We start from the raw sequence: 15,642 nt of genomic DNA, 5'->3' as shown, positions 1-15,642 counted from the left end.
GAATGTGTGGAGAGATTGTTGTAAAAGCAGTAAATGGTAATGTGTGACATGACTGAAATATGACGTTCATAAGCACAATGCAAAATAAGATCAAAGCATGAAATATCATCCTATACCCAGAATGAATAGCCTTGTAAGTGTGACAGGAAACAGAGTCCTATTTAAAATGTTAAAAAAAAAAAAAAAGAGGGAAATTTCTCTGGTCTAAGATTTTGTCAGTTGTTCTTTAAGGGCCATGTGTCTGAAAGCTAACGCTATTCTGACAATAAGCATATGTTGAACACCTACCGTGTGCCAAATGGTGTTCTGTTCAGGATGACATTTAAGATCACAGCTAACAGCAACCAGTGAAGAAAAATAAGTAAAGGGAATCCAAACTGGAAAAGAAGAAATTAAACCATCACTGCTTGCAGATAACATGAGAGTATACATAGAAGATCCTAAAGACGCTACCAGAAAACTACTGGAACTCATCAGTTAATTTGGTAAAGTTGCAGGTTACAAAATCAATACACAGAAATCATTGCATTTACATACACTAGCAATGAAAGATCAGAAAGAGAAGTTCAAGAAGCAATTCCATTTACCATCACATCAAAAAGAATAGAATCAGTTCAGTTCAGTTGCCCAGTCGTGTCCGACTCTTTGAGACCTCAAAGACTACAGCATGCCAAGCTTCCCTGTCCATCACCAACTCCTGGAGCCTACTCAAACTCATGTCTATTGCTTCAGTGATGCCATCCAACCATCTCATCCTCTGTTGTCCCCTCCTCCTCCTGCCTTCAATCTTTCCCAGCATCAAGGTTTTTTCCAATGAGTTGGTTCTTCGCATCAGGTGGCCGAAGTATTGGAGTTTCAGCGTTGTTAGCATCAGTCCTTCCAAAGAACACCCAGGACTGATCTCCTTTAGAATGGACTGGTTGGATCTCCTTGCAGTCCAAGGGACTCTCAAGAGTCTTCTCCAATACCACACTTCAAAAGCATCAATTGTTGAGTGCTCAGCTTTCTTCCCCAGTGGCTCAGAGGTTAAAGCGTCTGCTTGGAATGCGGGAGACCCGGGTTCGATCCCTGGGTCGGGAAGATCCCCTGGAGAAGGAAATGGCAACCCACTCCAGTACTCTTGCCTGGAGAATCCCATGGAGGGAGGAGCCTGGTAGGCTACTAGTCCATGGGGTCGCAAAGAGTCGGGACACGACTGAGCAACTTCACTTTCACTTTCAGCTTTCTTTATAGTCCAGCTCTCACATCCATACATGACTATTGGAAAAACCATAGGTTTGACTAGACGGACTTTTGTTGGTAAAGTAATGTCTCTGCTTTTTAATATGCTGTCTAGGTTGGTCATAGCTTTTCTTCCAAGGAGCAAGCGTCTTTTAATTTCATGACAGCAGTCACCATCTGCAGTGATTTTGAAGCCCCCCAAAATAAAGTCTTTCATTGTTTCTATATCTATTTGCCATGAAGTGATGGGACCAGATGCCATGATCTTAGTTTTCTGAATGTTGAGTTTTAAGCCAACTTTTTCACTCTCCTCTTTCACTTTCATCAAGAGGCTCTTTAGTTCTTGTCCACTTTCTGCCATAAGGATGGTGTCATCTGCGTATGTGAGGTTATTTATATGGAATATTATTGAGCCATAAAAAGGAACGCATTTGAGTCAGTTCTAATGAGGTGGATGAACATAGAGCCTATTATAGAGAGTGAAGTCAGAAAGAGAAAAAAAAAGTATCGTATACTAATGCATATATATGGAATCTAGAAAAATGGTACTGATGAAATTATTTGCAGGGCAGGACTGGAGACACAGACATAGGGAACAGACTTATGGACACAGTGTGGCAGGCAGTGGTGGGGGGGTGTGAGGAGAGGGTGGGATGTATGGAGAGAGTAACCTGGAAACTTACATTACCATATGTAAAATAGATAGCCAATGGGAATTTTCTGTATGACTCAGGGAACTCAAACCAGGACTCTGTAACAGCCTAGAGGGGTGTTATGGGGAGGAAGATTCAGGAGGGAGGTATACGTATGGCTGACTCACATTGACATTTGGCAGAAACCAACACAATTCTGTAAAGTAATTACCTTAAATTAAAAAATAAATTTAAAATTAAAAAAAGGAGACGATTAAAAACTTAAAAGAAAAAAGATTCCATCACTCCGGGATGAGCCTTAGAGAGCATCACTGGCTGCCCTTGGCCTTTGTAAGGCTTAGGAAAATTGGCCTGGTGCAGGGATGGAGAAGCCTTTAGTGGCCAGAGGACTGCCAGAAATTGGGATGAGGAGGCAATGGAGCAGAAGATGCCAAGTTGGGAATGAGGGGAATGGGTTTAAATGGTTGAGACTGTGGACTCTGGCAAGCAACACTAGACTCTCAACGCAGACTCTCAAAAAAAGACAAAAATGTTAAGAGAGAAGTACTGTACCTGCGCAGAACAAGTTCATGGAATAGAACAGCCCAGACCAGACCAGACCATTCGTACAGAGGATACTGGATTATTTATAGATTCTACCTCCTCAGCACGAACACTAGGTCATATTAGCTACATTCTTCCATATACTCTGACAACAGTTTTACAAGGAGCAGGGGAAGGATAATACAGTTCGAAATACTGAAAAGAAACTGTTAAACCAGAAGAAACTGAACTATCTTAATGAAATAATTAAACTACTGGATCTAAAATTTTACCAGATTAGATTAACATTTATTATCTCCTCTATTAATGGGTAGTACGGGTGTGCATGTGTAGAAAAAATTGGAGAATGAGAACACAGGGAATATAGCCAGTATTTTATGATAATTATTAATTGAGTATAACTTTTAAAAGTTATGAACCACTATATTATATATCTATAGCTTATATAATATTATATATCAACTATACATCCATGTATTTTTAATTAAAAAATAAATGGGAGCTTTCTTTCAAGAAAAAAAATGTGATACATATATACAATGGAATATTACTCAGCCAAAGAAATAAGGCCGTTTTCAGCAACATGATGGACCCAGAGATTGTCATACTGAGTGAAGTAAGACAGAAGGAGAGATATCCTATGACATCCTTTATATATGGAATCTAAAAGAAATGATACAAATGAACTTACTTACAAAACAGAAAGAGACTCATAGACTTAGAAAATAAACTTATTGTTGGGGGGGGAGGGACATTTAGGGAGTTTGGGAAGGTCATGTACACAATACTATATTCAAAATGGATAACCAACAAGGACCTATTGTATAGTACATGGAACTCCACTCAAAGTTTTCCTGCCAGCCTGGATGGGAGATGGCTTTGGGCGAGAATGGATACATGTATATGTACAGCTGAGTCCCTTCACAGTTCACCTGAATCTATTGCAACACTGTTTATCGGCTTTACCCATATACAAAATAAAAAGTTTAAAGTTTGCAAAAAAGTAACAATATTTTTTTAAAAAAAGATCACACAGCTAGTCAACACATAACTGGGAATTTTTAAAACATTATGCTAAGTGAAACATTATACTAAGTGAACATTATCCAGTCACAGAAAGACAATCCTGTGAGACTGTCTCATATGACATATATGAAATACCTGTCCACTAAAATGAATAAGTATCTTTCCACTTATATGAAATGTCTAAAGCATTCAAATTCAAAGCAACACAAAGCAGAACAGGAGTTGTCAGGGTTAGGGGAGGGGGAACTGGGAAGTTTTTCAATGGATATAGACTTGTAGTTATGCAAAAAGAAAAATCTGTAGATACCTGTTGCATAACAATGCAGTTGACACTGAACTATACACTTCAAAGTGGTTAAGACAGTTTTAAAATAACTGGGATTTGATATCAGGCCTGACTCAAAAAGCTATGTTTAGCAATTATGTAGTCACTGCTGCTTACTTTCAATAATTTCATCTTCAGTCAAAGAACATTTCCTTTCTCTGATTTACACAGGTCCCCCTCTTCCATTTGACAGGGTAGGAAACCATTGGCTAGCATATGCTTTGCCTGAAGCCTGTCAAACGAGAACTTTTTCTTGGAAGACTGGTACACAGCTACAGTAGCAAATTCAAAATGGAGTCATCAATCCAAGAGATTCAGCAGAGAACCAAACACTGGTCAGAGAAACAGGCAAGAGGGATCTGGGAGAAATAATTTTGGCTGTTTAAAAGACAAAATTCATGATGACATGACTGAAAAGTGCTTTTTCTATTAACAGAAAAAGTCTGCCATGGAAGAAGTTTGAAATAAAAAATGTTTAATGTTATAATTTGAAGTATTTTTGAAACCATTTGGTGTCATTTCAGGGGCTCTGAAGAGCTCTGGTACCAGTCCTTTATATCTCAGCACAGAAAAAGAATTCAGCAAGAGACAAAGTGATAGATAAGAAGTGATTTATTAAAATTGGATGCTTGTGAGGCTTATGAGAAGATGGAAAAAAGGATGCCATGCCCCAAGAGTTTACTGGGCTAGTTTTATAATTAAAGGAAAAGTGGGCAGGAAGATCAGAACTTCGTTATCTTTGAGTAGACATCATGCTTCCATCATCAGCTTCCGCTCTAGGTTGAGGAGGGAGGTTTTCTTGCCCTTACATGGTCAAGTTAGGTGCACAAATTAACTGTTTTTTATGTGTGCAGAGAGCATGTCCTAGGGATCATTAACTTACTGAGCTCACTGGGCCACATGTGAGTCTGATGCCACCATTGTTTTATTATTTTGGGGCCTATCTCTTGCTTCTGTTGCATGATTTTGTTGCTAAACAAGCCTGCTTGATTTTGTGGTTAAGTAAACCTGCTTTCTTAAGTAATTAATAACTTACAAGGGTCTCTCATACTACTTCTACTTACAATCCCCTAGTGGGATTAACTATTCAATCATCTACTTTATCCCTTTACTCCATACTTATCATCCTTTCCTCAATTTTTCTGGAGTAAAATGGAGCTAATGGTAGTTCAGATGGTAAAGAATCTGTCTATAATGCAGGAGATCTGAGTTCAAACCCTGGGTTGGGAAGATCCCTGGGAGAAGGGAATGCCAACCCACTCCAGTATTCTTGCCTGGAAAATCCCATGGACAAAGGAGCCTGGCAGGCTATAGTCCATGGGGTTGCAAAGAGTCAGAACTGAGTAACTAACACTTCAGTCAGTTCAGTCGGTCAGTCGTGTCCGACTCTTTGCGATCCCATGAATCGCAGCACGCCAGGCCTCCCTGTCCATCACCAACTCCTGGAGTTCACTCAAACTTATGTCCATCGAGTCAGTGATGCCATCCAGCCATCTCATCCTCTGTCATCCCCTTTTCCTCCTGCCCCTAATCCCTCCCAGCATCAGAGTCTTTTTCAATGAGTCAACTCTTCGGATGAGGTGGCCAAAGTACTGGAGTTTCAGCTTTAGCATCGTTCCTTCCAAAGAACACCCAGGGCTGATCTTCAGAATGGACTGGTTGGATCTCCTTGCTGTCCAAGGGACTCTCAAGGGTCTTCTCCAACACCACAGTTCAAAAGCATCAATTCTTTGGCACTCAGCTTTCTTCACAGTCCAACTCTCATCCATACATGACCACTGGAAAAACCATAGCCTTGACTAGATGGACCTTTGTTGGCAAAGTAATGTCTCTGCTTTTGAATATGCTATCTAGGTTGGTCATAACTTTCCTTCCAAGGAGTAAGCGTCTTTTAATTTCATGGCTGCAGTCACCATCTGCAGTGATTTTGGAGCCCCCCAAAATAAAGTCTGACACTGTTTCCACTGTTTCCCCATCTATTTCCCATGAAGTGATGGGACCAGATGCCATGATCTTTGTTTTCTGAATGTTGAGCCAACTTTTTCACTCTCCTCTTTCACTTAATGCTAATTATAGGCAGTATATGGCAGAGGAAGGCTTGCAGTAAAAGAAAATACTTCTGAGAATGAATCAGAATCAAACTGAGTGGGAAACGCCATGTCTAGAAATGACAAAACTCAAAATATTTTTTATAAAAGACAAAAGGTTCTAATATTACTCAAATATAATCAAGGTGAATTGACTGTTCCAGGAAAGCAAGAACAATGAAATTACATTTGATTTTAAAATCTACATTAAAAAAAAAATCTACATTTACAAGTGGTATAGTGTAGGGCAAACTACCTAATCTCCCAAGCCTCAGTTTCTTTATTATAGGTTGTAGTGATCGTTTGTTTGACAAACACTCATTTACTAGGGCCAGGACTACAGTAGGTAGGTGCTAAGGATACAAAAGCATAGATGGTATTGTTCCTACCCTCAACTTCACATAATGTAATAAATATTATGAGGAAACCTACTGAATGTTTTCTATGTGCCCGGTACTACTATAACTGCTTGGAACTTATCAAATCACTTAATCCTTTTCAGAACCTAAATCGTATGTACTGCATACCATATAGAAGGCAATGGCACCCCACTCCAGTATTCTTGCCTGGAAAATCCCATGGATGGAGGAGCCTGGTAGGCTGCAGTCCATGGGGTCGCAAAGAGTCGGACACGACTGAGGGACTTCACTTTCACTTTTCACTCTCATGCATTGGAGAAGGCAATGGCAACCCACTCCAGTGTTCTTGCCTGGAGAATCCCAGGGACGGGGGAGCCTGATGGGCTGCTGTCTATGGGGTCGCACAGAGTCGGACACGACTGAAGCAATTTAGCAGCAGCAGCATACCATTTATAACAGGTACAAATAAGTTAAGTATCTTGCCTAGGAACAAACAGTCCTCAAGCTTGGAGCGGGGATATAGCTTGACAGTGGACAGGAATTAAAAAACCTGTGCATGCGCAGAATGGTAGTGGAATTTTCCACACGGAAGGAGCAGTTTTAGTTCATCCGGTCATACAATGGGGTTAAGATAGTACCACTTTTTCGGGTTGTTCCGACTGAATAAGAGTCAGCGATGTGGTAAGCACTAAATTATTAATAAAATGAAATTATTAATTTATTTTATTCCTTTAAATTGGTTCAGCGTGGCGAATCATTAGTGTTTTCGAGGCTTTTAGCTACGCGTTGAAGCTTTTCAAATGGGTAATTTATACTGCTACCAACGAATTCAAGAGCTTCCGGTGGCTTTATGTTACGATATACGATAGGGCTACTCGCTTTGATTACTTTTTTCAGTTTTTGACACTCTTACCCATTTTCTCTGTCAAGTTCTCTATCTGCCTCATTTTGTACAGCCACCTCCGTCACAAGCGAAATTCTCCGAGAAACCGCCACGCGGCGCGAGGGCGGGAGCCTCATCCACCCACAGCCTTTGCCTCGCCCCCTCGCTCAGGGCGCGAAGGCTCAAAATAGTTCTCGCGAGAGGAGACATTTTTTTTTTTAACGAGAACTCCTAACCCCACCTTGCCTTTCCAGGGTCACATGACTGGCGCCTGTGTCTTAGAACCAAGGTTTTTCTGATCACCTACTGGCTGTTAACTCGGCTGCAGCCTGACCAGGGGTCCATTCCGGAAGTAGATCCTTTAACTAGCACTTCCTCCCCGGAAGCGTGTCACAACCTAGCCGTCCGGCCTTTGCGGAAGTTCGTCACGTCGCAGTTGCCCCCGCATAGCGGATGTGTGTCGCCGCTTAGGTGACGCCGAGAAGTGCTTGCAGCCGCCGCCGCTGCCTTCTGGTTGAAGCACTATGGAGGGAGAGAGGAAGAACAACAATAAACGGTGGTATTTTACTCGAGAACAACTGGAAAATAGCCCGTCTCGTCGTTTTGGCTTAGATCCAGATAAAGAACTTTCTAATCGCCAGCAGGCGGCCAATCTGCTTCAGGACATGGGCCAACGTCTTAACGTGTATCCTTGCGGCCTAGGCCTTCGGCCTTGGAGTCGGTCTCGCCCTGCTCTGCTTCCAGTCTTCAAGGTCTGCTAGACAGGAAGGGAAGAGGGTGGGCAAGGACTGGGTGTCTAGTTAGGAGAGCCTACGATGGGCAAAAGTTAAGTGTTCGCGAGAGGGAAGCGAGGCGGAGTTAATTTCCCGCTCGCTCACCCGTGCCACCAGCCTTGGTGGGAATGCGTTTCCTTCCCACTTTGTATTTTAAAGTAGTAGTAGTCCCATTTCGGTGTGTTGTGATCTCCTGTTCTGGTGACTTTGAGATTCTGATTTTCTGTTATGCCCAAAGTGTCTAGTGGAGGTTTCACTGTTGATGGCTGCCTTAAACTTACTGTGTAAAGAGAGTTTTGAGAAATTTCAGTACCTGAGGGTTATTAAAAGGGTGGCCTAGAATTAATACCCCAGCTTTGGCTTAAAATCCGTTCCTTCCACTTACTGGTTGCTTAAGACTGGTTTATAAAATGGGATGATACCTCTTGAATTTGATTTCTATGCCCAGCACAATATTTGGCACTTATATGTTCAAAAAGTAGTTACTGTTAAGAGTTTTACAGTATTTCAGAGGAAGGAACGATGTCAGTTTAGTTTTTAGGCAAGTAGACTTACAGATCTAATGTTCTGAAAAATCTTTTATAAAATACTGGGGTTTTAAGTTACTCAAAATGCTAATGTATATTCGTTTTTCTCATATTTAAAAGATTTATTGGGGTTTTTTTTTCCACTTTAAGTGTTTGGTCAGAAAACGTCATTTTGTAGCAGAGAAAACTGTAGAGTTTTGAAGTTCTTTCCACTTAGGAAGTAAAAAATTTGTTTTTGGGCGCAACTTCCATTTAAATGTGTTGCTGGCTGTATGTTTCTTTCTTAAGGTTGTCCTCACTTGAAAAAAGGTGTCTTTGGTGCCCATATTCAGTGTGTTTCCTAAGCAATCCAGTCCGTACTGAGTTAAATTTTTTAAAATTCTGTTTTAGTGCATCCTAGTATTTTCCTTGTGTGTGTATTACTGTGGTACTGTCTCATCTCTGTGTGCTCAGTCGTGTTCCACTCTTTGCGGCCCCATAGACTGTAGCCTGCCAGGCTCCTCTGCCCATAAAAATTTCCAGGCTAGAATACTGGCTGCTAAGTCGCTTCAGTCGTGTCTGACTCTGTGCGACCCCGTGGACTGCAGCCTACGAGGCTCCTCCGTCCATGGGATTTTCCAGGCAAGAGTACTGGAGTGGGTTGCCAATACTGGAGAGGGGTGCTATTTCCTACGGGGAGGGTGGAGGGGGAGAATCTTCCTGACCCAGGGGTTGTTCCTGTGTCTATTGCGTCTCCTGCAATAGTAAACAGGTGGTTTCTTTACCACTAGGGCCACCTGGGAAGCCCCCATCTGTGTATATCCCACATTGTTTTCTGAGGTCTTTTTAAGTAAGGCATTCAGAAATTTCCCTTTTCAAGAGAACCCTTGGACAGTGTTGGTGGTAGTGTATATTGGTGCAGTTGTTGTGGAAAACCAAATAGAGGTTCCTCAAAAAGCTAAAAATTGAATTACTATATGACCCAGCAATTCCATGCCTAGGTATATATCTGAAAAAACAAAGACACTCATTTGGAAAGATATGAGCACCCAATTGTTCATAGCCTGGAGAAGGAAATGGCAATCCACTCTAGTACTATTGCCTGGAGAATCCCATGGACAGAGGAGCCTGGTAGGCTACAGTCTATGGGGTCGCAAAGAGTCGGACACGACTGAGCGACTTCAGTCAGTTCAGTCAGTCAGTTGTTCATAGCAGCATTGCTTATAGTTGCCACGATATGGTAGCAAACTGAATGTTCATGGACGGATGAATGAGTAAAGAATAGGTGGTATATATAGACAATGGAATACTATTTAGCTATAAAAAAGTATGAAATAATGCCGTTTACAGCAATGTGGATGGACCTAGAGGTTATCATACTCAGTGAAACAGTCAGAAAGAAAAAGACAAATGTATATTATTTACATGTGGAACCTAAGGAATACAACTGGTGGAAACAAAAAGGTAGACTCAGATCTAGAGAACAAACTAATGCTTAGCAGTGTGGAGAGGTGAGGGGGCAATGTAAGGGTGGGAGTGGGAGGTACAAACTACTGGGTATGAGGTAAACTACAAGGATGTATTTTATATTTTACAACAAGAGGAATATAACCAATATTCTGTAGAAATTGGAAATGGAGCATAATCTTTAAAAATTGTGTTAAAAATTAAAATCGAAATTTTTCTTTTCAGTGAATATCAAATAATTCATTAAATACCAAAGTGTTTCTGGTCCCAGGGATCACCTTATGAGAAAGTTTGGTTGCCAGAGGGAAGTAGAACTGAAAAGTTAATTGCTGGAGCTTAGAAGATGAGGAGATTAGTGGAAAGATTCCTAGGAGGAAATCAATCCTGAATGCTCATTAAAAGGACTGGTGCTGAAGCTGAAACTCCAATACTTTGGCCACCTGATGTGAAGAACAGACTCATTTGAAAAGACCCTGATGCTGGGAAAGATTGAAGGCAGGAGGAGAAGGGGACGACAGAAGATGAGATGGGTGGATGGCATCATTGACTCAGTGGACATGAGTGTGAGCAAGCTCTGGGAGAAGGTAAAAGACAGGGAAGCCTGGTGACACAACTGAGCAGCAGCCTAGGGGGCAGATCAGGGAGGGCTTGAGAAGATGAGATAAGCAGAAGCATACCTAGAGGACAGATCAGGGAAGGGTGTTGTGAATCAGTGTGAAGAGAGATTCTGTGCTAATGGATCACCTTGGCAGGATTTTCAGTAGACAGGTGACAGGTTTAGGTCTTAGTTTTGTTTGTGGTCCTTCTTGGTCCACACATATTGAGACCTTGTTTATTCAGCAAGTTTATAGTGATACCTGTTTCATAGAAGGCATTGTGTTAAGTGTCAATAGTTTGATAAAAACAGATTTGCTTTTTAATTCTGAGAGGCAAGTATGATATCTTGGTTTAAAATTGAAGAATTATAATTATTGATTTCCAACATTGTGTTTCTGGTGTACAGCAAAGTGATTTAGTTACACGTATATATAAATGTCTTTTTCCATTATGGTTTTTTACAGGATATTGAATATAGTTCCCTATGCTGTTATCTGTTTGCTTATATGTATATATTATATATAGTTGTTTGTATACTAATGCCAGGCTCCTAATTTATTCTCTCCTGCCCTCTTCTGTGGTAACCATAGTTTGTTTTCTATGTCTGTGAGTCTGTTTCTGTTTCATAAATAAGTTCATTTGTGTCATTTTAGGTTCCACATAAAAGTGGTATCATGGTATTTTGTCTTTCTCTTTCTGACTTCACTAAGTATGATAATCTCTAGGTCCATCCATGTGGCTACAAAGGGCCTTGTTGCATTCTTTTTTATGGCTGAGTAATACTCCATTGCACATAGGCACCACATCTTTATCCATTCATCTGTCCATGGACCTTTAGGTTGTTTCCATGCCTTGGCTTTTGTAAATAGTGCTGCTGTGAACGTTAGAGTGCATGTATCGTTTTGAATTAGAAGAATTTTCTTTGAATATATGCTTAGGAGTGGGATTGCTTGATCATATGGCAACTCTGGTTTTAGTTTTTTGAGGACCCTCCATGCTGGTTTTCATAGTGGCAGCATCAGTTTACAGTCCCACCAATAGGGTAGAGAATTCCCTTTCTCCACACCGCCAAGAGGTAAGCATGATTTTCATTTAAGAGCATCTACTGTGCTTGGCTGCATGGTCCTTTTGGGGGCATATAGAGATTGTATTTTGGGGGATTGTACTGTCTGTTTTGGGACCTTAACTTGGACATTTTAGCTCACAATTGACGATCAACACTGCTATAGTGTACATGCATCGATTCTACATGATTCAGTCCTTTACACAGTTCCATCGAAATGTAAGTATAATTTTTCTATATGGTATAATTCTCTTGTGATTAATTTCAACTTCATATTTCTTTTGTGGTTGATCTTTGCTGCTGAACTGGGGTTTGAAGTTTAGAATTTAGTATTGATCACTTTCATTATGTATGACACTGCTATTCTGAATCCAGCCTTCTAGTTTTTCTGTTTAATGTCTAGCTACTTGTTTAGCTTTAGTGAATTCTTAGTGTAGGTGGATTCTCTAATAGATCATTGAACACTTAGAGTTAACATTTTTGGTTTGGGAGAGTAGTGTTAAAGGGGAAACTAACTTAAGTGTAACTTTTGAACTGGTTAATAATATGGGCACAGGAAAACAAGTGAATGTTAGTCATTTACATTTTCTAAAAATCTTTTTGAAAAGAGTCCAATCAGTGTCTGGTTGGAAGGGGAAGGTACATTATATGATGACTGGGTGATGACTTTTAAGAGGAGAAAAATAAAATAATAGTAATAAAGGGATTTTTTTTTTCTGGACAGAATTGTAAATAATGCTATTTTCAGTTTTGCTACCTGAAATGGTCCTATTTAACATTATTGTAAATGACTTGGAAGCAAGTGAATAGTGATATTCCAATTGCAGGTAAGAATATATTTGTTTAATAAAATCACAAGATAATAGGGCTGAACTTGATGACTACTTCATATGGATTTATGAGTCAAATATTTCACTTTTTTTAAAGAAAAGGTTATGTTTTGAGGTAAGGTGTTTCAGACTTACCCTTAGGATAATAGGGTTTGAATCTCTTTTTTATGCCATAGGAAAAGAAATTAAAAAGCAAGATATTAGTGGACTCATTATTGGGAATAATTGTACAGGAAACCCTTTAGATTTGTGGATTAAATATTCCCAATTTTTGCAGATTATTCAGTCATTTTGGCTGTCTCCTATCTTTAATCCCTCTACCTCCTGTGATTGCCAGGAACACATTCTTCTTAAGAGAGAGAAGCATTTATTGAGGCTGTCTGATAGCTCTAGAAGAGAAAGTAGTAGATAAAAAATGGTATTTGAAGAGGAAGTCTATTGCTGTCTTGCCCATTCTAAAAGTTTTCTACATTTCTTTTATTATGGTAAAGATTTGAAATCCAGGGTGAAATACATCTCACATCAATTTGTCCACTCTATGCATGTGTGTGTGTGTGTGTGTATGTGTGTATGTGTGTGTGTATGTATGTATGTATGCATGTATGTATGTATGGGCTTCCCTGATGGCTCAGTGCTAAGGAATCCACCTGTCAGTGCAGGAGATTCGGTTTCAGTCCCTGGGTTGGGAAGATCCCCTTGAGAAGGAAATGGCAACCCACTCCAGGATTCTTGCCTGGGAAATCTCATGGACAGAAGAGCCTGGCTGGCTACAGTCCACGGGATCAGGAAAGAGTCAGACACGACTCTGACTAAACAGCAACATGTGTGGGTGTGTTTCCCCTGCTTTACCTTTTAAATTACATCTTGTCTTATTTTCTATGTATTTATCTTAGCAAGGACAGAGACTTTTCTGTGTATCCTCTAAAGCACCTTCAGTAAACTTAATGAATGAATGGATGATCTGGTAATTATCCAATATAGAGATATTCTTTTGGATTTCAGTACCTTTTCGAGAATCCAGTGATTCTTTTAATTTGGGGTTATTGATCCTCTTTAGAGAACTGATTTTAGGAACATTCTGGAATTAATGGATGAAAAATATGACTCCTGTAGGATGTTAATTCTAAGGGTTTAGCTGTGTTGAGTCTGAATTCAACTTTAAGGGGATTTAGTACATTGTGGCATTGATACATAGTATGTCCTGTGAAGTGCTCATACATGTTTCTTGTTAATTTTTTATTACAAAGGTAATAAATGCTTGTGGTAAAAATTAATACAAGCATGTACAATGTAGAAAGTAAAAGCTCATCTGTAATCCCATCCTCCAAAAGTAACTTTTGATAAACATTTTGACAGTAGCGTCTCAGACATTTTTTTGTGCCTGTAGTACCAGCATTTACGTATTTCTATAAAAATCACTTGTTACTATATGACTCTTATGCAGTTGCCTTTTATCACTTAACAGTATTTATGTATTGGGCATTTTCTTGTTATTTTAAATGGGCACATAGTATTTGAGTAGTTCCTATAATTTATTTTACCAGCTTTTGATTGGTGGATGTTTGGGTTGTTATAGTTTATTGTATTAAAAATAATTTATATAAAGTAGTCTGGTACACATGACTGTTTTATAAGTTCCTATAGATGGAATTGTGTCCAAGAGTATGCATTTAAAAGATTTTTATGTGTCTGTTTGCTTTACTGAAAGATTATATCAGTATACATTGTTTCCAGCACTGTGGAAGACTGTTCTTTTCTCTCCATCCTTGCTAATAACAAATACTCATTATTTTAGGAAATAATATTTGTCAAGTTCTAGGGATAGAGTGGTGAGCAAGATAGTGGGAGTCCTATTTTCTGAATTTACATTTCTTCAGTTAGTGAAATTGAACTTCTTTTGCCTGTTGGTCATTGCTCTTGTGAAATTGAAGAATTGACTTAAAAATTCTCTGTTGATTCTTTTTGCCCCTATTTTATTTTGGTTTTCTCATCTATCAAAGCTGTGTGCCATGTGCCATGAATACTTTTCTTGTTTTGTTGTAACTCTTTTATAGTGTTTCGGAGCCTAAAGCTCTTGCGTTTAAAAAAATTTTTTTTTAAATCTTTATAGAGGTATAACATAAAGCATGGGCTTCGCTGGTGGCTCAGTAGTATCCACCTGCCAGTGCAGGAGATGTGGGTTCAATCCCTGATTGGGAAGATCCCCTGGAGAAGGAAATGGCAACCCACTCCAGTACTCTTGCCTGGAAAATCTCATGGACAGAGGAGCTTGGCAGGCTACAGTCCATGGGGTCATAGAAGAGTCAGACAGGACTTAGTGACTAAACCAACAATAGCAGCAACATAAAGCACTCAAGTCTGAGGTGCAGCACAATTCTTTTTTGCATTTTATTTATACATAACCTCCACTCAGAACAAGATATAGTGTATTTCCAATACCTTTGGAGAGAACTTACTTATGATTGCATAAATTGTATTCCTTTAGTGGACATGATAAAATGACTGGTTTATTTTTACTTAAATCCTGGCATTGCATTCATTTTTTGAGACGAAATTAAGCCTCACTATAGTCCATGGGGTTGCAAAGAGTTGGACACAACTGAGCAACTGAACTGAATTGAATTTCTATATATACTATCTTAAATGTTTTCAAGTGGGGGAATGTAAAAGTAAAGGTGAGCAACTTGATATGTGTGTATTTATGTTGCATTTTCTAATATTTGTTACACAGGTGTTGTAATAGCTGACAAATTTGGGTGTATATTACTCTCATTAACTGACTCTTAAAAGGTCAAGTTTAGTATTTCAAATCCTGATGCTGTGAAAGTGCTGCACTCAATATGTCAGCAAATTTGGAACACTCAGCAGTGGCCACAGGACTGGAAAAGGTCAGTTTTCATTCCAATCCCAAAGAAAGGCAATGCCAAAGAATGCTCAAACTCCTGCACAATTGCAATCATCTCACATGCTAGTAAAGTAATGCTTAAACTTCTCCAAGCCAGGCTTCAGCAATATGTGAATCATGAACTTCCAGATGTTCAAGCTGGTTTTAGAAAAGGCAGAGGAACCAGAGATCAAATTGCCAACATCCGCTGGATCATGGAAAAAGCAAGAGAGTTCCAGAAAAACATCTCTTTCTGCTTTATTGACTATGCCAAAGCCTTTGACTGTGTGGATCACAATAAACTGTGGAAAATTCTGAAAGAGATGGAATACCAGACCACCTGACCTGCTTCTTGAGAAACCTATATTCAGATCAGGAAGCGGCACTTAGAACTGGACATGGAACAACAGACTGGTTCCAAATAA

The 15,642-nt window shown here is 39.6% G+C and overlaps 1 protein-coding gene across 1 annotated transcript in view; it reads left to right on the top strand.

Annotated features, from left to right (window-relative positions):
* The first annotated feature begins 7,534 nt into the window (after positions 1 to 7,534).
* LOC120858167 (cyclin-T1) overlaps positions 7,535 to 15,642 on the top strand; it is a 40,871-nt gene continuing 32,763 nt past the window's right edge. The window contains exons 1-2 of the mRNA XM_040234056.1: positions 7,535 to 7,782; positions 11,641 to 11,722. Of these exons, the coding sequence (XP_040089990.1) occupies positions 7,622 to 7,782; positions 11,641 to 11,722 (243 nt within the window). The 5' untranslated portion in view covers positions 7,535 to 7,621. The remainder of the gene's footprint in view (positions 7,783 to 11,640; positions 11,723 to 15,642) is intronic.

This window comes from Oryx dammah, unplaced genomic scaffold (genome assembly GCF_014754425.2).
Source record: "Oryx dammah isolate SB20612 unplaced genomic scaffold, SCBI_Odam_1.1 HiC_scaffold_29, whole genome shotgun sequence".
In the NCBI taxonomy this organism is placed as follows: Eukaryota; Metazoa; Chordata; class Mammalia; order Artiodactyla; family Bovidae; genus Oryx; species Oryx dammah.
This window is presented reverse-complemented; position numbering and strand designations above follow the sequence as displayed.